Source organism: Salminus brasiliensis, chromosome 16 (genome assembly GCF_030463535.1).
Source record: "Salminus brasiliensis chromosome 16, fSalBra1.hap2, whole genome shotgun sequence".
NCBI lineage: Eukaryota > Metazoa > Chordata > Actinopteri > Characiformes > Bryconidae > Salminus > Salminus brasiliensis.
In genome coordinates this window covers 1,711,370-1,734,444 of record NC_132893.1, presented here as the reverse complement: position 1 = coordinate 1,734,444, position 23,075 = coordinate 1,711,370, and the positions used below count along the sequence as shown (strand labels likewise).

The window sequence follows — 23,075 nt, the reverse complement described above, 5'->3', positions numbered from 1 at the left end:
AAGTGGTGGCTGTTGATGTGGACTCTGGACAGAACTCCTGGCTCTCCTACAAACTACAGAAAACCACAGACAGGGCTCTGTTTGAAGTGGGCCCACAGAATGGAGAGATACGGACTGTGCGCCAGGTCACTGATAAAGATGCTGTGAAACAGAAGCTCACTGTTGTTGTGGAGGATAACGGACAGCCGTCTCGCTCAGCTGTAGTTAATATTAATGTAGCTGTAGCGGACAGTTTCCCTGAAGTGCTGTCAGAATTCACAGACTTTACACATGGAAAAGAATACAATGATAACCTGACATTTTATTTAGTTTTAGCACTGGCTGCAGTTTCTTTCCTTTTCATTACCTGTGTGGTTGTTATAATATCAGTGAAGATCTACAGGTGGAGACATTCTCGTATTTTCTATCAGTCCAATCTTCCAGTTATTCCGTACTATCCCACTGGTTACACAGACACTGGAGTTACTGGAACTCTTCCTCACATGTATAATTATGACGTTTGTATGACGACTAATTCGAGGAAAAGTGACTGTAAATACTCTACACTTGGCGGACAGAGTGTTTTATTGGTGGACCCCAGTTTTACAGAGACCATGCAACGTGCCATGAAGGATAAAAGTCTTCTTGAAAACCCTGATTCACCAGAGTTGGTAAGCACTTATCATAATGTTATGGATATACTTTATGGATATTCTAATGTTAGAATATTATCAAATGTCACTAACTAAACTGCTAGTAATAAGATATTCTGAAACCAGAGACAATCAAAAGCGAAATACATTTTTATAAATTGCATTAACAGTGCCATAGCACGGTCATGACCTTTCTGACATTTTACCTCCTGAATGTTCATGAATTCATTATTTATTTCACCAATACTATTGTATCTGTACAGTAATTAGTAGCAGTATTGTAATTATTGTCAACATCACGCTCGTGGGTTACATAAGGAAGTAAATTTTCTAATTCTGAATGGTTCAGAGACTTTCAGCACTTTTGTTGTGGACAGCGCCAAATTGTTTGAAAGCTACTGTGTACCCAGACAGGCACATGTTTTGTTTTTTTTTTTTTGTTTTTTTTTGTGAGTGTAGTTAGCTCACTCTTACTTTATTAATATGACATAATATAACACTATGTAAGTATCTAGGGTTGCGCAGCATTAAAGACATCACATTCGTTAGATTTTTTTCTCACTTAATATCAGTGTAACATCAAATATTATTCAGAATGATCTATCTATCTATCTATCTATCTATCTGTCTGTCTGTGGATTATGGATATTTTTGTTTATTTATTTCATAGTTTAAACTAATACAGTCTTTTCATTTTACGCTGAGTTTATTTGTTAGTGGATGATGAGATGTAATTCTTAATCCTGACTCAGAGGGCCGCTGTTTATTAACGATACAGAAGTCCCTGTTTGTGCACTCTTTAGACTCCCCACACCACCCTGAATATTGAGAGAAAGAAAAGCTGTCCAGTCGCGGTTTTTGTCCGATCGACGTATTAGTGGAATTTTCCAGTCAACTGTTTTGAGATTATTGAACTCAGGAACTATATATTTGATTTTTTGCAATTAGTGAGACTGGGTGGTTGTGTCTGGATGAGAAGATCATCGTTGCAGTGATGTTGCACGCAGTATTGTTCTTCGTCGTCCTTTCTTCTCACTCGGTGCTCGGGCAGGTCAGTTACTCCATTCCGGAAGAAATGGCGAAAGGCTCCATGGTCGGAAATATTGTTCAGGATTTAGGACTCGATTTAAAAAGACTGAAATCGGGGAGAGCGCGGATATTCTCCGGGGACAACACGGAATACATCGAGCTGAACAAAGAGAGGGGCATGCTTCTAATAAAAGAGAAAATAGATCGCGAGTCTCTGTGCGCGAAAACAACACCTTGCGCTTTGCATCTTCAAATGATTCTGGAGAACCCAATGGAAATGTACGCAGTAAACGTCGAAATCACGGACATCAACGACAATGCTCCCACATTTCAGAACAAGCAAATCAGGCTTGAGATTAGTGAATCGGCTGTAATGGGAGCGAGATTCATGTTAGACAGAGCAGCTGATGGTGACGTTGGAACAAATGGCCTTCAAAGCTATCATCTTCAGCCAACCGATCACTTTGTTCTTGAACTGCAAACTCATGCAGAAGGTCGCAAAAACGTAGAGATGGTTTTAAAAAGACCTCTTGACAGAGAGAAAGAAGAGCGATTTACTTTGACGTTAACAGCGATTGATGGAGGTGAGCCAGTGCTCTCGGGTGCAGTCCAGATACATGTAACTGTACTGGATGCTAATGATAATGCTCCTGTTTTTACACAGAAAACATATAAAGCTTCAGTTATCGAAAATTCACCCAAAGGATCCAAATTAACAGCCGTTAGCGCCTCAGATGCAGATGAGGGCTCCTACGGGCAAGTGACGTATTATATTTCCAATACAGAGGACGATGCTACAGACGTATTTTTAATAAATACACAAACCGGTGAAATAATCTTAAGTGGAAAAATTGACTATGAGAAAATAAACCATTATCAACTTGATATTAAAGCCAGAGATCAAGGAGGCCTCACAGATTCGTGTAAAGTAATTATTGATGTCATGGACATAAACGACAATAACCCAGCTATAACGATTATATCTATGTCTAATTCTATATCAGAAGAGGCTCTTCCTGGCACCACTGTGGCAATGATGAAAGTAAATGATCCAGACTCGTCTGAGAATGGTCACGTTCAGTGTATTATTGCTGAAAATATTCCCTTCTCTATCACATCCCCTTCCAACAATTTCTTTAGTCTGCAAACAGAACAGGAACTAGATAGAGAGAGAGATGCTGAATACAACATCACTGTGATGTGCTCTGATGAGGGAGTTCCCTCACTCTCTAGCAGTGCTTCTCTTCGTTTACAGATTTCAGATGTGAATGATAATGCTCCTGTCTTTGAGAGAAGTAGCTATGAGGCCTTTGTGGTGGAGAACAACACACCAGGTCTCTCTATATTTACAGTGAAGGCCATTGACGCAGACTACAACCAGAATGCGCGTGTTTCTTACATTTTAGAAGACAGCACTGTTAATGGGGTTCCTGTATCATCTTATGTATCAGTCAGTGCTGACAATGGAGTCATTAATGCTGTGCGCTCTTTCGACTACGAGCAGTTAAAGGACTTCCATTTCCGTGTAAAAGCGCAGGATGGAGGCTCCCCTCCACTCAGTTGCAACGTGACAGTAACCATTAAAATCCAAGACCAGAACGACAACGCTCCTCAGGTTCTGTACCCAGTACAGACTAGTGGCTCTGTGGTGGCTGAGATTGTGCCTCGTTCTGCAGATGTTGGTTATCTTGTGACTAAAGTGGTGGCTGTTGATGTGGACTCTGGACAGAACGCCTGGCTCTCCTACAAACTACATAAAGCCTCAGACAGGGCTCTGTTTGAAGTGGGTCCACAGAATGGAGAGATACGGACTGTGCGCCAAGTCACTGATAAAGATGCTGTGAAACAGAAGCTCACTGTTGTTGTGGAGGATAACGGACAGCCGTCTCGCTCAGCTGTAGTTAATATTAATGTAGCTGTAGCGGACAGTTTCCCTGAAGTGCTGTCAGAATTCACAGACTTCACACACGGAAAAGAATTCAGTGATAACCTGACATTTTATTTAGTTTTAGCACTGGCTGCTGTTTCTTTTCTTTTCATTACATGTGTGGTTGTTATAATATCAGTGAAGATCTACAGGTGGAGACAGTCTCGTTTTTTCTATCAGTCCAATCTCCCGGTCATTCCGTACTACTCACCGGGTTACACAGACACTGGAGTTACTGGAACTCTGCCTCACATGTATAATTATGACGTTTGTATGACGACTAATTCGAGGAAAAGTGACTGTAAATACTCTACACTTGGTGGACAGAGTGTTTTAGTGATGGATCCCAGTTTTAAAGAGACTCTGCAGCACACCATAAAGGATAAGAGTCTTCTTGAAGATCCAGAATCTCCCGAACTGGTAAGCGCTTACAATAACACTTTATAACCTTTAAAATGAGGTATTAGGCCTAGAAGAAAAAATGGCAAAAGTCGTTTTATGAGTCCAAATAAATAAATATAACTGTGAATGCATGTTATTTCTTTATGTTATATAACCTCTGTTGGCAGTCATTTTGTTGATGAAACATATTGTAGTTATAGTCGATCTACATAACGTTTAAATCAATGCCAACGCACCTTTTTACAGATTCTTTGGACAGTGTCAAATATCTAGAATAATCAGTGAGCTTAAGTCGAGATTAATTAATGGTGAATGTACAGAAAAATTACTCGTTTATTTATTATTCATTTAATCTATTTATCGATTCATTACTATATGTATTCTTCGTCATTTCGTAACATATGGATTTTGTGTAAGTTTTCATGTTATAAATATTATATAAATAATTTGTAATAGAATTTTGAAGTGCAATTCTTAACACCGACTCAAAGGGCCGCTGTTTGTCAACGTTTAACAGTTGCTGTGTGTATACGCCTTCCACTCACCCACACCAACCTCAATAATCAGAAACAGAAAACCTTTTCAGTCGCGTTTTCCGTGTCTTTGGCTGTGTGGAATATTGTACTTCATGTATTTTGAGACTGATGAAGCAAGGTATGCACTTGATTGTTTCTGAGAGTAATTTTAATATTTCTGGATTTAAAAAAGAATACTGAGATTTTCTACAAAGAACAAAATCCTCGTCGCAGTGATGTGTCACGCGGTATTGTTCTTCGTCGTCCTTTCTTTTCACACCGTGTTCGGGCAGGTCAGTTACTCTATTCCGGAGGAAATGGCGAAAGGCTCCATGGTCGGAAATCTTGTTCAGGATTTAGGACTCGATTTAAAAAGACTGAAATCGGGGAGAGCGCGGATATTCTCCGGGGACAGCACGGAATACATCGAGCTGAACAAAGAGAGGGGCATGCTTCTAATAAAAGAGAAAATAGATCGCGAGTCTCTGTGCGCGAAAACAACACCTTGCGCTTTACATCTTCAAATGATTCTGGAGAACCCGATGGAAATGTACGCAGTAACCGTGGAAATCAGGGACATCAACGACAATGCTCCTACATTTCAGAACAAGCAAATCAGGCTTGAGATTAGCGAATCGGCTGTAACCGGAGCGAAATTCGTGTTAGAGAAAGCAATGGATTCGGACGTTGGAACAAATGGTCTTCAAAGCTATTCTCTTCAGCCAACCGATCACTTTGTTCTTGAACTGCAAACTCATGCAGAAGGTCGCAAGAACGTAGAGATGGTTTTAAAGAGACCTCTCGACAGAGAGAAAGAAGAGCGATTTACTTTGACGTTAACAGCGATTGATGGAGGTGAGCCAGTGCTCTCGGGTACAGTCCAGATACACGTAACTGTACTGGATGCTAATGATAATGCTCCTGTTTTTACACAAAAAGTATATAAAGCTTCAATAATTGAAAATTCTGCGAGAGGATCCAAAATAACAACCGTATCCGCATCAGATGCAGATAATGGTTCCAATGGGCAGGTGACGTATTACATTTCTAATACAGAAAATGACGTTAAAGACGTGTTTATTATCAATCAAATGAACGGTGAAATTACGTTAAATGCCCAGATTGACTATGAGAAAACAAATAATTATCAGCTCGATATTGAAGCAAGGGACCAAGGAGGACTTTCAGACTCAAGTAAAGTAATTATTGATGTGGTAGACATTAACGACAACAGACCAGAAATAACTATAATATCTATGTCCAATTCAATATCAGAAGACTCCCATCCCACCACCGTTGTAGCAATGATGAAAGTAAATGACCCCGACTCATCTGCGAATGGTCACGTTCACTGCAGTATTGCTGAAAATATTCCCTTTTCTATCACATCACCATCCAACAATTTCTTTAGCTTGCGCACAGAACATGAACTGGACAGGGAGAGATACTCTGGGTACAACATCACTGTGATTTGCTCTGATGAAGGAGTTCCCTCACTCTCCAGCAGCGCTTCTCTCCATTTACAGATTTTAGATGTGAATGATAATGCTCCTGTCTTTGAGAGAATTAGCTACGAGGCCTTTGTGGTGGAGAACAACACACCAGGTCTCTCTATATTTAACATAAAAGCCAGTGACAAAGACTCCAACCAAAATGCCCGTGTTTCTTACATTTTAGAAGACAGCACTGTTAATGGGGTTCCTGTATCATCATATGTATCAGTCAGTGCTGACAGTGGAGTCATTAATGCCGTGCGCTCTTTCGACTACGAGCAGTTAAAGGTCTTTCGTTTCCGCATAAAAGCGCAGGATGGAGGATCCCCTCCACTCAGTTGCAACGTGACAGTAACCATTAAAATCCAAGACCAGAACGACAACGCTCCTCAGGTTCTGTATCCAGTACAGACTGGTGGCTCTCTGGTGGCTGAAATTGTGCCTCGTTCAGCAGATGTTGGCTATCTTGTGACTAAAGTGGTGGCTGTTGATGTGGACTCTGGACAGAATGCCTGGCTCTCCTACAAACTACAGAAAGCCACAGACAGGGCTCTGTTTGAAGTGGGCCCACAAAATGGAGAGATTCGGACTGTGCGCCAGGTCACTGATAAAGATGCTGTGAAACAGAAACTCACTGTTGTTGTGGAGGATAATGGACAGCCGTCTCGCTCAGCTGTAGTTAATATTAATGTAGCTGTAGCGGACAGTTTCCCTGAAGTGCTATTAGAATTCACAGACTTCACACACGGAAAAGAATACAACGATAACCGGACGTTTTATTTAGTTTTAGCACTGGCTGCTGTTTCTTTCCTTTTCATTACCTGTGTGGTTGTTATAATATCAGTGAAGATCTACAGGTGGAGACAGTCCCGTATTTTCTATCAGTCCAATCTCCCAGTCATTCCCTACTATCCACCCGGTTACACAGACACTGGAGTTACTGGAACTCTGCCTCACATGTATAATTATGACATTTGTATGACGACTAACTCAAGGAAAAGTGACTGTAAATATTCAACCCTTGGTGGACAGAGTGTTTTAGTGGTGGATCCCAGTTTTACAGAGACTATGCAACGGGCCATGAAAGATAAAAGTCTTCTTGAAGATCCAGAATCTCCAGAGTTGGTAAGCGCTTACTATAACACTTTATAATGTCTGAAGTGTGGTAATAGGCTTATAAAAATGCAAAATTTATCGCAAGTTTGCACTTTGGTAAATTAGAAATGTGCTTATGTGGTTATGGAGTACATGTCTGTTTTGAGTAGCATGGCAGTAAATGTTCAAATTAGAATTGTTGCTTACACTTTATTTGATGAAAACAAACAATGTTTTTACAAAATAATACTTAATCCTAAACTATCGGTATCCCTTTATGTAGCATAAGCTCTATTGGCAAGAATGTTATTGATAAAAACATGTCTGAGTTCAGTCTACTTAATGTTTGAATAATTCAAGTCAAAGCGCCTTTTTCGATGTCCACTTCATCAATTTTCAGCACCACATTATTTGGACAGTACCAGATATTTTGTATAGTCAGGTTTTTAGGACTGTGTGAAAATCAAGACATATCTCCTGTTTTATTTTTTATTTATCCAATTGTTCCTGTTTGCTACAAAACATATATTTGACCACTTCCTGCATTTAATTTGACATGTAGTTCATTACAACTATTTACTCTTTTCTGATAGAAAAAAGTAAACTATTTCGTGTGAAATTAACAGTGTAACTTTACATTTGTATTTATGTATTAAGTAATTAATTCATGTGGCCATGTAATTGTAATTCGGAATTCATGAAAATTATAGATTTGATTAAGTCTTCAAGATTTTTTAATGTGAAAACATTTGTCAGAAAATTATGAATTGCAGTTCTTATTTCAGACTGAGAGGGCCGCTATTTGTCAACGTTTATTAGTTGCTGTATGTACACGCCTTACACTCACCAAGATCAACCTCAGTAATCAAAGAAAGAAAAGCTCCGTGTCCTTGGCTGAGTGTAGTATTTTTTCAGCTATTTAAAGAGTGATGAAGTCAAGAGCTACAATCGATGGTAGCTGAGATTAATCTTTGTATTTCTGGATTGAAAAAATAATTCTGGAGATTTTCTAAAACGAAGAAAATCCACGTTGCAGTGATGTGGCATTCGGTATTGTTCTTCGTTGTCCTTTCTTCTCCCTCTGCGCTCGGACAGGTCAGTTACTCCATTCCGGAGGAAATGTCTAAAGGCTCGATGGTTGGGAATATTGTTCAGGATTTGGGACTTGATTTAAAAAGACTGATATCTGGGAAAGCGCGGATATTCTCCGGAGACAGCACGGAATACATCGAGCTGAACAAAGAGAGGGGCATGCTTCTAATAAAAGAGAAAATAGATCGCGAGTCTCTGTGCGCGAAAACAACACCTTGCGCTTTGCATCTTCAAATGATTCTGGAGAATCCGATGGAAATGTTCACAATAACCGTCGAAATCACGGACATCAACGACAATTCTCCCACATTTCAGAACAAACAAATCAGTCTTGAGATTAGCGAATCGGCTGTAACCGGAGCGAGATTCATGTTAGACAGAGCAGCGGATGCCGACGTTGGAACAAATGGTCTTCAAAGCTATTCTCTTCAGCCATCCGATCACTTTCTTCTTGAACTGCAAAATCATGCAGAGGGTCGCAAGAACGTAGAGATGGTTTTAAAAAGACCTCTCGACAGAGAGAAAGAAGAGCGATTTACTTTGACGTTAACAGCGGTTGATGGAGGTGAGCCAGTGCTCTCGGGTACAGTCCAGATACACGTAACTGTACTGGATGCTAATGATAATGCTCCTGTTTTTACACAGAAAACATATAAAGCTTCAATTATCGAAAATTCAGCCAAGGGATCCACACTAACAATCGTCAGTGCCTCTGACGCAGATGAGGGCTTAAACGGGCAGGTGACGTATTATATTTCAAAAACACAGGACGATGATTCAAATGTGTTTTTAATAAATACACAAACTGGTGAAATCACACTGAGTGGACAAATTGACTATGAGAAAACAAACCATTATCAACTTGATGTTAAAGCTAAAGATCAAGGAGGCCTCACAGATTCATGTAAAGTAGTTATTGATGTGATAGATATAAATGATAATAAACCAACTATAACGATAATGTCTATGTCTAATTCTATATCAGAACAGGCTCTTTCTGGCACCATTGTAGCAATGATGAAAGTAAATGATCCAGACTCATCTGCAAATGGTCACATTCAGTGCAGTATTAGTGAAAATATTCCTTTTTCTATCACGTCACCATCCAACAATTTTTTTAGCTTACGAACAGAACAGGAACTAGATAGAGAGAGAGATGCTGAATACAACATCACTGTGATGTGCTCTGATGAGGGAGTTCCTTCACTCTCCAGCAGCGCTTCTCTCCGTTTACAAATTTCAGATGTGAATGATAATGTTCCTGTCTTTGAGAGAAGTAGCTACGAGGCCTTTGTGCTGGAGAACAACACACCAGGTCTCTCTATATTCACAGTGAAGGCCAATGATGCTGACTCCAACCAGAATGCCCGCGTTTCTTACATTTTAGAAGACAGCAATATTAATGGGGTTCCTGTTTCGTCATATGTATCAGTCAGTGCTGACAGTGGAGCCATTAATGCCTTGCGCTCTTTCGACTACGAGCAGTTAAAGGACTTCCATTTCCATGTAAAAGTGCAGGATGGAGGCTCCCCTCCACTCAGTAGCAACGTGACAGTAACCATTAAAATCCAAGATCAGAATGACAACGCTCCTCAGGTTCTGTACCCAGTACAGACTGGTGGCTCTCTGGTGGCTGAGATTGTGCCTCGTTCAGCAGATGTTGGCTATCTTGTGACTAAAGTGGTGGCTGTTGATGTGGACTCTGGACAGAACGCCTGGCTCTCCTACAAACTACAGAAAGCCACAGACAGGGCTCTGTTTGAAGTGGGCCCACAGAATGGAGAGATACGGACTGTGCGCCAGGTCACTGATAAAGATGCTGTGAAACAGAAGCTCACTGTTGTTGTGGAGGATAATGGACAGCCGTCTCGCTCAGCTGTAGTTAATATTAATGTAGCTGTAGCGGACAGTTTCCCTGAAGTGCTATTAGAATTCACAGAATTCACACATGGAAAAGAATACAACGATAACCTGACGTTTTATTTAGTTTTAGCACTGGCTGCTGTTTCTTTCCTTTTCATTACCTGTGTGGTTGTTATAATATCAGTGAAGATCTACAGGTGGAGACAGTCTCGACTCTTCTTTCAGTCCAATCTCCCAGTAATTCCCTACTATCCACCCGGTTACACGGACACTGGAGTTACTGGAACTCTGCCTCACATGTATAATTATGATGTTTGTATGACGACTAACTCAAGGAAAAATGACTGTAAATATTCAACACTTGGTGGACAGAGTGTTTTAGTGATGGACCCCAGTTTTACAGAGACTATGCAGCGTGCAATGAAGGAAAAGGGACTTCTAGAAGATCCAGAATCTGCGGAGTTGGTAAGCACCTACAGTAACAATTTATAGCATTTGCAATGCATCCATGGACCTGGTAGAAAAACCTGTAAAATTCCCATCATGATTTGTTTTTGACAATATGCTTTTTCCAAGTGGCTGTGCTTATAGTGGTCAATTTATTCTTTTGTGCGCAGTTTATTATTGTTGTTGTTGTTGATGATGATGATAATGTTGTTTTACAAACATGACACTAAATGTGTCGTTTAAAAATGTGGCTTTCACTTTATGTGTCGAAAACGAGCTGTGTGGTTGTACGTTTTATTCCTGTATTTAATATAATCGCTGTTGACTACATATTTAATCTATTTAACGTTAAAATAGTTCAAAGTCAAAGCACCTTTTTTAATATCCTTTTCAGCACGTTTCAGCACCACATTCTCTGGACAGTGCCAGATATCTGGAATAATCAGTCACCTAAAGACATGTCTGCTGTTTTACTCTTTCTGTCCAACTGTTTCTGGTTGACAAAGTAATTATATTTTAAACTGTTATTTTTATATTTTCTGCTTTTAATCTGACATCCAGTGTTTTACATCGGCTTACTTTTTCTGATACAAAACGAAATTAATTCATGGACAAAGTACAGGACATCTCGTTTCATTTATTTATTCATTTTCTTCCGTTTATCTTTTCATTACTATATTTATTATTCGTAATTTCTTAACACGTGGATTTTATCTCAATATGCATTACTTTATGTTTTGAATACATTTGTCATAGAATGTTGGCGTGCAATTCTTAAGGCCGACTCACAGGGCCGCTGTTAGTCAACGTTTAACAGTTGCTAATAATACACGTCTTACACTCACCCACAGCAACGTCAGTTTTCAGAGAAAGAAAAGCTCTTCAGTCGCGTTTTTCGTGTTTTTGGCTGGGTGGAATATTTCACTTCAGCCATTTTGAGATTGATGAAGGCAAGGTCAACACTTGATTGTTTCGGAGATTTATTTTAGTTTTTCTGGATTTAAAACGTAATACTGGAGATTTTCTAAAAGGAAGAAAATCCTCGTTGCAGTGATGTGGCCCGCGGTATTGTTCTTCGTCGTCCTTTCTTCTCCCTCAGCGCTCGGGCAGGTTAGTTACTCCATTCCGGAAGAAATGTCTAAAGGCTCGATGGTCGGAAATATTGCTCAGGATTTGGGACTTGATTTAAAAAGACTGACATCTGGGAAAGCGCGGATATACTCCGGGGACAGTACGGAATACATCGAGCTGAACAAAGAGAATGACAAGCTTCTAATAAAAGAGAAAATAGATCGCGAGTCTCTGTGCGCGAAAACAACACCTTGTGCTTTACATCTTCAATTGATTCTGGAGAACCCAATGGAGCTTTACACGATTACTGTCGAAATCACGGACATCAACGACAATGCTCCTACATTTCAGAACAAACAAATCAGTCTTGAAATCAGCGAATCGGCTGTAACCGGCGCGAGATTCATGTTAGACAGAGCAGCTGATGCGGATGTTGGAGCAAATGGTCTTCAAAGCTATTCTCTTCAGCCATCCGATCACTTTGTTCTTGAATTGCAAAATCATGCTGAGGGTCGCAAAAACGTAGAGATGGTTTTAAAAAGACCTCTCGACAGAGAGAAAGAAGAGCGATTTACTTTGACGTTAACATCGATTGATGGAGGTGAGCCAGTGCTCTCGGGTACAGTCCAGATACACGTAACTGTACTGGATGCTAATGATAATGCCCCTGTTTTTTTTCAGAAAATATATAAAGCTTCAATTATCGAAAATTCGGCCAAGGGATCCAAATTGACAACCGTAAGTGCCTCTGATGCAGATGACGGCACAAACGGGCAGGTGACGTATTATATTTCAAATACAGATGAAGATGCTACAAATGTATTTTTAATAAATACACAAACCGGTGAAATAACTTTAAATGAGCAAATTGACTATGAGAAAACAAACCACTATCAGCTTGATATTAAAGCAAGAGATCAAGGAGGACTTTCAGATTCGTGTAAAGTAATCATTGATGTGGTGGACATAAACGACAATAGACCAGCTATCATTATTTTGTCTAAGTCAAATTCCATATCAGAAAGCTCTCCTCCTGGCACCGTTGTAGCAATGTTAAAAATAAATGATCCAGATTCGTCTGCAAATGGTCATGTTCACTGTAGTATAAGTGAAATAATTCCCTTTTCTATCACATCACCATCAAACAGTATATTTAGCTTGCGCACAGAACACGTATTGGACAGGGAGAGAAATGCTGAGTACAACATCACTGTGATGTGCTCTGATGAGGGAGTTCCCTCACTCTCCAGCAGCTCTTCTCTCCGTTTACAGATTTCAGATGTGAATGATAATGTTCCTGTCTTTGAGAGAAGTAGCTACGAGGCCTTTGTGGTGGAGAACAACACACCGGGTCTCTCTATATTTACAGTGAAGGCCAGTGATGCTGACTCCATCCAGAATGCCCGTGTTTCTTACATTTTAGAGGACAGCACTGTTAATGGGGTTCCTGTATCATCATATGTGTCAGTCAGTGCTGACAGTGGAGTCATTAATGCTGTGCGCTCTTTCGACTACGAGCAGTTTAAGGACTTCCATTTCCGAGTAAAAGCGCAGGATGGAGGCTCCCCTCCACTCAGTAGCAACGTGACAGTAACCATTAAAATCCAAGACCAGAACGACAACGCTCCTCAGGTTCTGTACCCAGTACAGACTGGTGGCTCTCTGGTGGCTGAGATTGTGCCTCGTTCAGCAGATGTTGGCTACCTTGTGTCTAAAGTGGTGGCTGTTGATGTGGACTCTGGACAGAACGCCTGGCTCTCCTACAAACTACAGAAAGCCACAGACAGGGCTCTGTTTGAAGTGGGCCCCCAGAATGGAGAGATACGGACTGTGCGACAGGTGACTGATAAAGATGCTGTGAAACAGAAGCTCACTGTTGTTGTGGAGGATAACGGACAGCCGTCTCGTTCAGCTGTAGTTAATATTAATGTAGCTGTAGCGGACAGTTTCCCTGAAGTGCTGTCAGAATTCACAGACTTTACACACGGAAAAGAATACAACGATAACCTGACATTTTATTTAGTTTTAGCACTGGCTGCTGTTTCCTTCCTTTTCATTACCTGTGTAGTTGTTATAATATCAGTGAAGATCTACAGGTGGAGACAGTCTCGTGTTTTCTTTCAGTCCAATCTCCCGGTCATTCCGTACTATCCACCCGGTTACACAGACACTGGAGTTACTGGAACTCTGCCTCACATGTATAATTATGACGTTTGTATGACGACTAACTCGAGGAAAAGTGACTGTAAATATTCTACACTTGGTGGAAACAGCGTTTTAGTGGCGGATCCTAGTTTTACAGAGACTATCCAACGCGCCATGCTGGATAAAAGTCTTCTCCAAGACCCCGGTTCTCCAGAGGTGGTAAGCTTATTATAACACTTTATAGCATGTGAAGCCTGGTAATAGGCCCATTAAAATACGTGCAAATTGCCTTGGGGTTGTGCTTTGGAAGCTCGCTGCTGTCCAATTGTAAAGGCTTTTAAAGGGCAGCTTTTTCTACATTTAACATGTTCTTCTTGTTGTCTAAAAGGGGGCGATATTAATTTGTTAGTTTGGGTTCATAGAGTAAATCAATATCTTTTTTCAGTCACCTGACACACTTTAAAAAATGACTTTGACTTAATACGAAAATGATCCATGTGACACTAAGAAAACATAGTAAAGTATTGTTATTATAATCTTTAATATCATTTCTGTAGGTAAGAATTATTTTAATGACTCGAATCTGATACATTTTCTTAAAGTTTAAAAAATGAAAAGTCAAAACAACCTTTTTTTCAGTTTTTGCTTTAACACGTTTCAGAACTGCATTCCCTGGACAGCGCCAAGCGTCTTGAATATTCAGTCAGTCTGGCATGTATTCCAACTGTTTAATATTCTGTTATTCTGTCCCTACTTGGCAAAAAATATATTTTTACACGAACTGTTATTTCATCGTTTTGTGAATTTAGGCTGACATACATTTACATTACAATGATTTACTCTTTTCTGATATACAATGAGAATACTTTATGCTGAAGACACGTTATCACTTCCTACATTCATTAACCTATTTGTTTAAAAATTTTAAATGTCTTTTATTTTATTATTCAGCTCTTGATACTTGTATGTTGTGAATGCATTCGTTGGTGAATCCTGAGGTGTAATTCTTAATTTTGACTCAAAGGGCCGCTGTTTGTTAACGTTACACAATTTCTGCATGTACACGCCTTAAACACCACCCTGAATAATCTGAGAAAGAAAACCTATACAGTCGAGATTTCCGTGTCTATGTCTATCTGGGTGGAATATTTTCGTCATCTATTCTGTGATCTTTCAAGTAAGGATTTACACTTAATGATCGGATTAGCTTCACGTTTTTATTGGTGGATATAAAGTTTAATTCTGGAAATCTTCTGCCGACGAGAAAACACATTTTGCAAGGATGTGGCACACGGTATTGTTCCTTGTCGTCCTTTTTTCTCACTCCGCGCATGGCCAGGTCAGTTATTCCATTCCGGAGGAAATGTCTAAAGGATCTGATGTTGGAAATATTGCTCAAGATTTGGGACTCGATTTAAAAAGACTGAAATCTGGGAAAGCGCGGATGTTCTCCGGAGACAGCACGGAATACATCGAGCTAAACAAAGAGAGGGGCATGCTTCTAATAAAAGAAAAAATAGATCGCGAGTCTCTCTGCGCAAAAACAACACCGTGCGCTTTACATCTTCAAATGATTCTTGAAAAACCAATGGAGCTTTATACAATTACTGTAGAAATCACGGATATAAACGACAATGCTCCAGTTTTCCAAACGGAAGAAATCAGCTTTGAGATAAGCGAGTCAGCAGTGATCGGAGCGAGATTCATGTTAGACGGAGCAGTGGATGCAGACATTGGATTAAATGGGCTTCAGAGCTATTCTCTTCAGCCAACCGATCACTTTGTTCTAGAGCTGCAAAGTCATGCCGACGGAGGTAAAAACGTAGAGATGGTGTTAAAAAGACCTCTTGACAGAGAGAAACAAGAGCGTTTTACTTTGATGTTAACAGCGATAGATGGAGGTGAACCAGTGCTCTCGGGTACAGTCCAGATACACGTAACTTTACTTGATGCTAATGATAATGCTCCTGTTTTTACTCAGAAAGTGTATAAGGCTTCTGTAATTGAAAACTCAAAAAAGGGTACAAAATTAACTACGGTAGGCGCCTCTGATGCAGATGAGGGCTCATATGGACAGGTTACGTATTATATTTCAAAAGTGAACGAAGGTGGTAAAGAGCTGTTCATGATAAACAGAGACAATGGTGAAATTACATTAAGTGGACAAATTGACTATGAGAAAACAAATCATTATCAACTTGATATTAAAGCAAGAGATCAAGGAGGGCTCTCAGATTCATGTAAAGTAATAATTGATGTGTTAGATATAAACGATAATAAACCAACTATCACTGTTCTGTCTATGTCAAATTCTATATCAGAAGACTCTCCTCCTAGCACCGTTGTAGCAATGCTAAAGGTACATGATCCAGATTCATCTGCGAATGGTCACGTTCACTGCAGTATTAGTGAAAATATTCCCTTTTCTATCATATCACCATCCAACAATATCTTTAACCTTCGGACAGAGCAGGAACTGGACAGGGAGAGAGACTCTGAGTACAACATCACTGTGATGTGCTCTGATAATGGAGTCCCCCCACTCTCCAACAGCAATTCTCTCCATTTACAGATTTCAGATGTAAATGATAATGCCCCTGTCTTTGAGAGAAGTAGCTACGAGGTCTTTGTGGTGGAGAACAACAAACCGGGACGCTCCATATTCACAGTAAAGGCCAGTGATGCTGACTCCAACCAGAATGCCCGTGTTTCTTACATTTTAGAGGACAGCACCATTAATGGAGTTGCAGTATCGTCATATGTATCAGTCAGTGCTGACAGTGGAGTCATTAATGCTGTGCGCTCTTTCGACTACGAGCAGTTAAAGGTCTTCTATTTCCGTGTAAAAGCGCAGGATGGAGGCTCTCCTCCACTCAGTAGCAACGTGACAGTAACCATTAAAATCCAAGATCAGAATGACAACGCTCCTCAGGTTCTGTACCCAGTACAGACTGGTGGCTCTCTGGTGGCTGAGATTGTGCCTCGTTCAGCAGATGTTGGCTACCTTGTGACTAAAGTGGTGGCTGTTGATGTGGACTCTGGACAGAACGCCTGGCTCTCCTACAAACTACAGAAAGCCACAGACAGGGCTCTGTTTGAAGTGGGCCCACAGAATGGAGAGATACGGACTGTGCGGCAGGTCACTGATAAAGATGCTGTGAAACAGAAGCTCACTGTTGTTGTGGAGGATAACGGACAACCGTCTCGCTCAGCTGTAGTTAATATTAATGTCGCTGTAGCGGACAGTTTCCCTGAAGTGCTATTAGAATTCACAGAATTCACACATGGAAAAGAATACAACGATAACCTGACGTTTTATTTAGTTTTAGCACTGGCTGCTGTTTCCTTCCTTTTCATTACCTGTGTAGTTGTTATAATATCAGTGAAGATCTACAGATGGAGACAGTCTCGTTTTTTCTATCAGTCCAATCTCCCAGTCATTCCATACTATCCACCCGGTTACACAGACACTGGAGTTACTGGAACTCTTCCGCACATGTATAATTATGACGTTTGTATGACGACTAACTCGAGGAATAGTGACTGTAAATACTCTACACTTGGTGGACAGAGTGTTTTAGTGGTGGACCCCAGTTTTACAGAGACTATGCAGCGCGCAATGAAGGAAAAGGAACTTCTGGAAGATCCAGAATCTCCTGAGTTGGTAAGCATTTTTCTAACGTTTTATAGCGTGTAAAGTTTGGCAATATGCCCAATTAAATGCGTACAAATTGCCTGGCCAGTGTGCTTTGGTGCTTTTGGAATGAGCTGTTGTGTAGTTGACCGTGACCTTAAAGGTCAGCTTGTTCTTCATTGAACATGGTGTTGCTGTTTTTGTTAAAATTACGGCATTTTAGGTTTGTCACTGTATGTTCATGAAATGAAGCAAATATATGTTTTTAAAAGGTGGCGTTATACTAATAAATGAGCCAAATGATTGAACACTAAGAAAACGTCAAAAATATTTTTCTTACCGTTTCTAGTATAATTTAGATTGGCAAGAAATATGTTGATGAAAAATATCGTAATTCTGATTAATTTCCTTAGCGTTTAAAACTTAAAAAGTCAAAACACTTTTTTTCTGTTTATGTTTTAACTCATTTCAGCACTATGTTTTCTGGACAGTGCCAGACATCCTAAACATTCAGTTAGTTAGGCCTGTTGTTTAACTTTATGATATACTTTCCTATTTGGCAAAACATATTTTATACTAACAGTTTTCCCCTCTGAACGTAGCCTGATATAAATCTGCATTACAACTATTTACTTTTTTTTTGTAATTCACCACTAGATTAATTAATGGTAAAGACACACGATAACTTCTTACATTTAGATATTTATTTTTATTCATATGTTTATTATTTTAGAATTGAAATTTTCATACGTTTGTGTTGTAAATGCATTTCTTGGTGAATCTTGAGATGTAATCCTTAATTCTGACTCAGAGGGCCGCTATTTGTCAACGTTACACAGTCGCTTTATGCACACGCCTTCGACTCACCCAGACCACCCCATAATCAGAGAAAGAAATCCTCTTCGGTGGAGATTTTTGTGTCGTTGGTTGTCTGGGTGGAAATTTCCGTCAGTTATTTTGCATGTGATAATGTCAAGATTCACACTTGATGGTAGCGGATATTAATGTTTGCATTTCTGGATTTAAAATTTAATTCTGGAGTTTTCAACAAAGAAGAAAATCCCTATGGCAGTGATGTGGCACACGGTATTATTCCTCGTCGTCCTTTCTTCTCACTCCGCGCTCGGGCAGGTCAGTTACACCATTCCGGAGGAAATGTCGAAAGGTTCGATGGTGGGAAATATTGCTCAGGATTTGGGACTCGATTTAAAAAGACTGAAATCAGGGAAAGCGCGAATATTCTCCGGGGACAGCAAGGAATACATTGAGCTGAACAAAGAGAAAGGCACGCTTCTAATAAAAGAGAAAATAGATCGTGAGTCTCTGTGCGCTAAAACAACACCTTGTGCCTTGCATCTTCAAATGATTCTTGAAAACCCGATGGAAATGTACTCAGTAACCGTGGAAATCACGGACATAAACGACAATGCTCCGATTTTCCAAACGGAAGAAATCAGCTTTGAGATAAGCGAGTCAGCTGTGACCGGAGCGAGATTCATGTTAGACGGAGCAGTGGATGCAGACGTTGGAATAAATGGGCTTCAGAGCTATTCTCTTCAGCCAACCGATCACTTTGTTTTAGAGCTGCAAAGTCATGCCGACGGAGGTAAAAACGTAGAGATGGTGTTAAAAAGACCTCTCGACAGAGAACAAAAAGAACGGTTTACTTTGATGTTAACAGCGCTTGATGGAGGTGAGCCAGTGCTCTCGGGTACAGTCCAGATACATATAACTGTACTGGATGTTAATGATAATGCTCCTGTTTTTACTCAGAAAGTTTATAAGGCTTCTGTAATAGAAAATGCAGCAAAGGGTACAAAATTAACAACGGTCGGCGCCTCTGATGCAGATGAGGGCTCAAACGGGCATGTGACGTATTATATTTCAAAAGTGAACGAAGATGGTAAAGAGCTGTTCATGATCAATAGGGACAATGGAGAAATCACTTTAATTGGACAAATTGACTATGAGAAAACAAACCATTATCAACTTGATATTAAAGCTAGAGATCAAGGAGGACTCTCCGACTCATGTAAACTAATTATTGATGTGGTGGACATAAACGATAATAGACCAGATATAACTATAATATCTATGTCAAATTCCATATCAGAAGAGGCTCTTCCCAGCACCGTTGTAGCAATGATGAAAGTAAATGATCCTGACTCATCTGCAAATGGTCATGTTCACTGCAGTATTGCTGAAAATATTCCCTTTTCTATCACATCAACATCCAACAATTTCTTTAGCTTGCGCACAGAGCAGGAACTCGACAGGGAGAAAGAAGCTGAGTACAACATCACTGTGATGTGCTCTGATGAAGGAGTTCCTTCACTCTCCAGCAGTGCTTCTCTCCGTTTACAGATTTCAGATGTGAATGATAATGCTCCTGTCTTTGACAGAAGAAGCTACGAGGCCTTTGTGGTGGAGAACAACACACCAGGTCTCTCTATATTCACGGTAAAGGCCAGTGACACAGACTCCACCCAGAATGCCCGTGTTTCTTACATTTTAGAAGACAGCAAAATTAATGGGGTTCCAGTTTCATCTTATGTATCAGTCAGTGCTGACAGTGGAGCCATTAATGCCTTGCGCTCTTTTGACTACGAGCAGTTAAAGGACTTTCATTTCCGCATAAAAGCGCAGGATGGAGGCTCTCCTCCACTCAGTAGCAACGTGACAGTAACCATTAAAATCCAAGACCAGAACGACAACGCTCCTCAGGTTCTGTACCCAGTACAGACTGGTGGCTCTCTAGTGGCTGAGATTGTGCCTCGTTCTGCAGATGTTGGCTATCTTGTGACTAAAGTGGTGGCTGTTGATGTGGACTCTGGACAGAACGCCTGGCTCTCCTACAAACTACAGAAAGCCACAGACAGAGCCCTGTTTGAAGTGGGTCCACAGAATGGAGAGATACGGACTGTGCGCCAGGTCACTGATAAAGATGCTGTGAAACAGAAGCTCACTGTTGTTGTGGAGGATAACGGACATCCGTCTCGCTCAGCTGTAGTTAATATTAATGTAGCTGTAGCGGACAGTTTCCCTGAAGTGCTGTCAGAATTCACAGACTTTACACATGGAAAAGAATACAACGATAACCTGACGTTTTATTTAGTTTTAGCACTGGCTGCTGTTTCTATCCTTTTCATTACCTGTGTGGTTGTTATAATATCAGTGAAGATCTACAGATGGAGACAGTCTCGTATTTTCTACCAGTCCAATCTTCCAGTTATTCCTTACTATCCACCCGGTTACACAGACACTGGAGTTACTGGAACTCTGCCTCATATGTATAATTATGACGTTTGTATGACGACTAACTCGAGGAAAAGTGACTGTAAATATTCTACACTTGGTGGACAGAGTGTTTTAGTGGTGGACCAAAGTTTCACAGAGACTCTGCAGCGTGCCATGAAGGAAAAGAGTCTTCTTGAAGACTCAGATTCTCCAGAGTTGGTAAGCATCAATTGTATCAGATAATAGTTTTCAAAATATAAAAGCATCCATATGGTTTTATTCCTAGCTCATTAATCATTAAATGTGTTTTGCAATTGGTGCTGTAAGAGACTGCCTTGTCTCTGATTGGATTTTGATATAAAGCTGACTTTGTTGAGATGTATATATGAATATAACCTTTTTTGGAATACATGTTGTATGTGAAAATGTTTAGATATATTAAAATGATTTTTCATATAGAGTAACATATAATTACTATATTCTGCAAAAAAAATTCTTTGAATGTATGTGTCCATGCACAGTATTTGCTACTGTTTTGTTTTACTGGTGTTCAGGTATTTAATGTAATCAAGAACTCAGTTTATGTAGTTCCAGGTATTATTCATGTTCTCCCTACTACCCAACACCCCTTCTCTGCCCCTCTGCAAACTCGTTTCAGCACTACTTGTCCTGGACAGCGCTAGACATGCTGAATAGTCCGTGACGCTAGAATCTATAAAATTTATATTTTAGATCTCTTTATTAAAACAGGCAAACTATATTTTGTTTCAGTAAAGGAATTTTTAAAAGACCTATCTATCTATCGATACATCCATCAACCTGTCTGTCTATATCTGTCATAAAATGTGAGTTTATTCATCGGCAATAGTTCAGCTGTAATTCTTAATTCTGACTCTAAGGGCCGCTATTTATCAACGGTACAAAGTCTCTTTATAAGCACGCCTTACACTTACCCACACCACCCTGAATAATCAGAGAAAGAAAACCTCTCCAGTCGCGTTTTCCGTGTCTTTGACTGTCTGGATGAAACATTTTTATCGGCTATCTTCGACCGTCTATATCGGGATCTGCACTTACTGCTCGCTAAATTTAAGTTTTTATTTTCTGGATTGAAGATTTGATTCTTGGAAATTTTCTGCAGCCGAGAAAACCCCGTCACAGTGATGTGGCACACAGTATTGTTCTTCGTCGTCTTTTCTTCTCACTCCGCACTCGGGCAGGTCAGTTACTCCATTCCGGAGGAAATGTCTAAAGGGTCTATAGTTGGAAACATTGCTCAGGATTTGGGACTCGATTTAAAACGACTGAAATCGGGGAAAGCGCGGATCTTTACGGAGGATAGCACGGAATACATCGAGCTGAATAAAGAGAGAGGAGTGCTTCTCATTAAAGATAACATAGATCGTGAGTCTCTTTGTGCAAAAATGACTCCATGTGCTCTACATTTTCAAATAATTCTAGAGAACCCGATGGAAATGTACACAATAACCGTCGAAATAACGGATATAAACGATAATGCCCCGTTTTTCCAGACCGAGGAAATCAGCTTTGAGATAAGCGAGTCAGCCGTAACAGGAGCCAGATTCACCCTGGAGAGAGCAATAGATGTGGACGTTGGTACAAATGGGCTTCAGAGCTACTCGCTTAAACCCACCGATAATTTTGTTCTGGAATTACAGAATCAGGCAGATGGTGATAAAAGCGTAGAGATGGTTTTACAAAAATCCCTTGACAGAGAAGACAGAGAAAGATTCACATTGTTTCTGACGGCGAATGATGGAGGTGAGCCAATGTTGTCTGGTTCGATTAAAATACACGTTATAGTTTTAGACGCCAATGATAATGCTCCAAAATTTACGCATAAAATGTACAGGGCAACCGTGTCAGAGAACGCAGCGAAGGACACAAAATTGACTACTGTAAGTGCATCTGATGCAGATGAAGGCTCCAATGGCCGCATAACATATTATATGTCAAAAACGTTGGATAGTTTATCAGATTTGTTTATCGTGGATCAGGATAGTGGCGATGTCCTCTTGAACGGTCAGGTTGATTTTGAAAAATCGAGACGTTATCAACTTGAAATTCAAGCAAAAGACCAGGGAGGTCTGTCTGATTCATGTAAGCTTATTATTGATGTGTTAGACATTAATGATAACAAGCCATCAGTTAACATTATATCTAAGTCTAATTCTATATCTGAGGAGTCAAAGCCTGGTACAGTCATTGCTATGATGAAAGTAAATGACCCAGATTCAGGGGCAAATGGACAAATTCACTGTACTATCAGTGATAATACTCCCTTCTCTATCACATCACCGTCCAACAATTTTTTTAGCCTGCGCACAGAACAGGAACTAGATAGAGAGAGAGATGCTGAATACAACATCACTGTGATGTGCTTTGATGAGGGAGTTCCTTCACTCTCCAGTAGTGCTTCTCTCCATTTACAGATTTCAGATGTGAATGATAATGCTCCTGTCTTTGATAGAA

General features: G+C 40.1%; 2 protein-coding genes across 34 annotated transcripts in view; both read left to right on the top strand.

Moving 5' to 3' along the window:
* LOC140537175 (protocadherin gamma-A8-like) overlaps positions 1-6,542 on the top strand; it is an 8,432-nt gene extending 1,890 nt beyond the window's left edge. The window contains exons 1-2 of the mRNA XM_072659491.1: positions 1-650; positions 6,453-6,542. The exon at positions 1-650 is cut by the window's left edge and continues 1,890 nt beyond it. Coding sequence (XP_072515592.1) covers positions 1-650; positions 6,453-6,470 — 668 coding nt within the window. The 3' untranslated portion in view covers positions 6,471-6,542. The remainder of the gene's footprint in view (positions 651-6,452) is intronic.
* LOC140537170 (protocadherin gamma-C5-like) overlaps positions 1-23,075 on the top strand; it is a 226,653-nt gene that overhangs the window by 136,747 nt on the left and 66,831 nt on the right. For 2 of the 33 annotated variants that reach the window (XM_072659479.1, XM_072659477.1), the window contains exon 1: positions 18,491-20,801. The exons of 23 other annotated variants lie outside the window; for them this stretch is intronic. In XM_072659479.1, coding sequence (XP_072515580.1) covers positions 18,501-20,801 — 2,301 coding nt within the window. In that variant the 5' untranslated portion in view covers positions 18,491-18,500. Of the gene's footprint in view, positions 1-1,457; positions 4,009-4,685; positions 7,124-7,977; positions 10,514-11,625; positions 13,931-14,813; positions 17,376-18,490; positions 20,802-23,075 lie in introns of those variants that run through there. 8 more of the 33 variants (XM_072659476.1, XM_072659465.1, XM_072659464.1 and 5 more) reach the window with 8 other exon arrangements.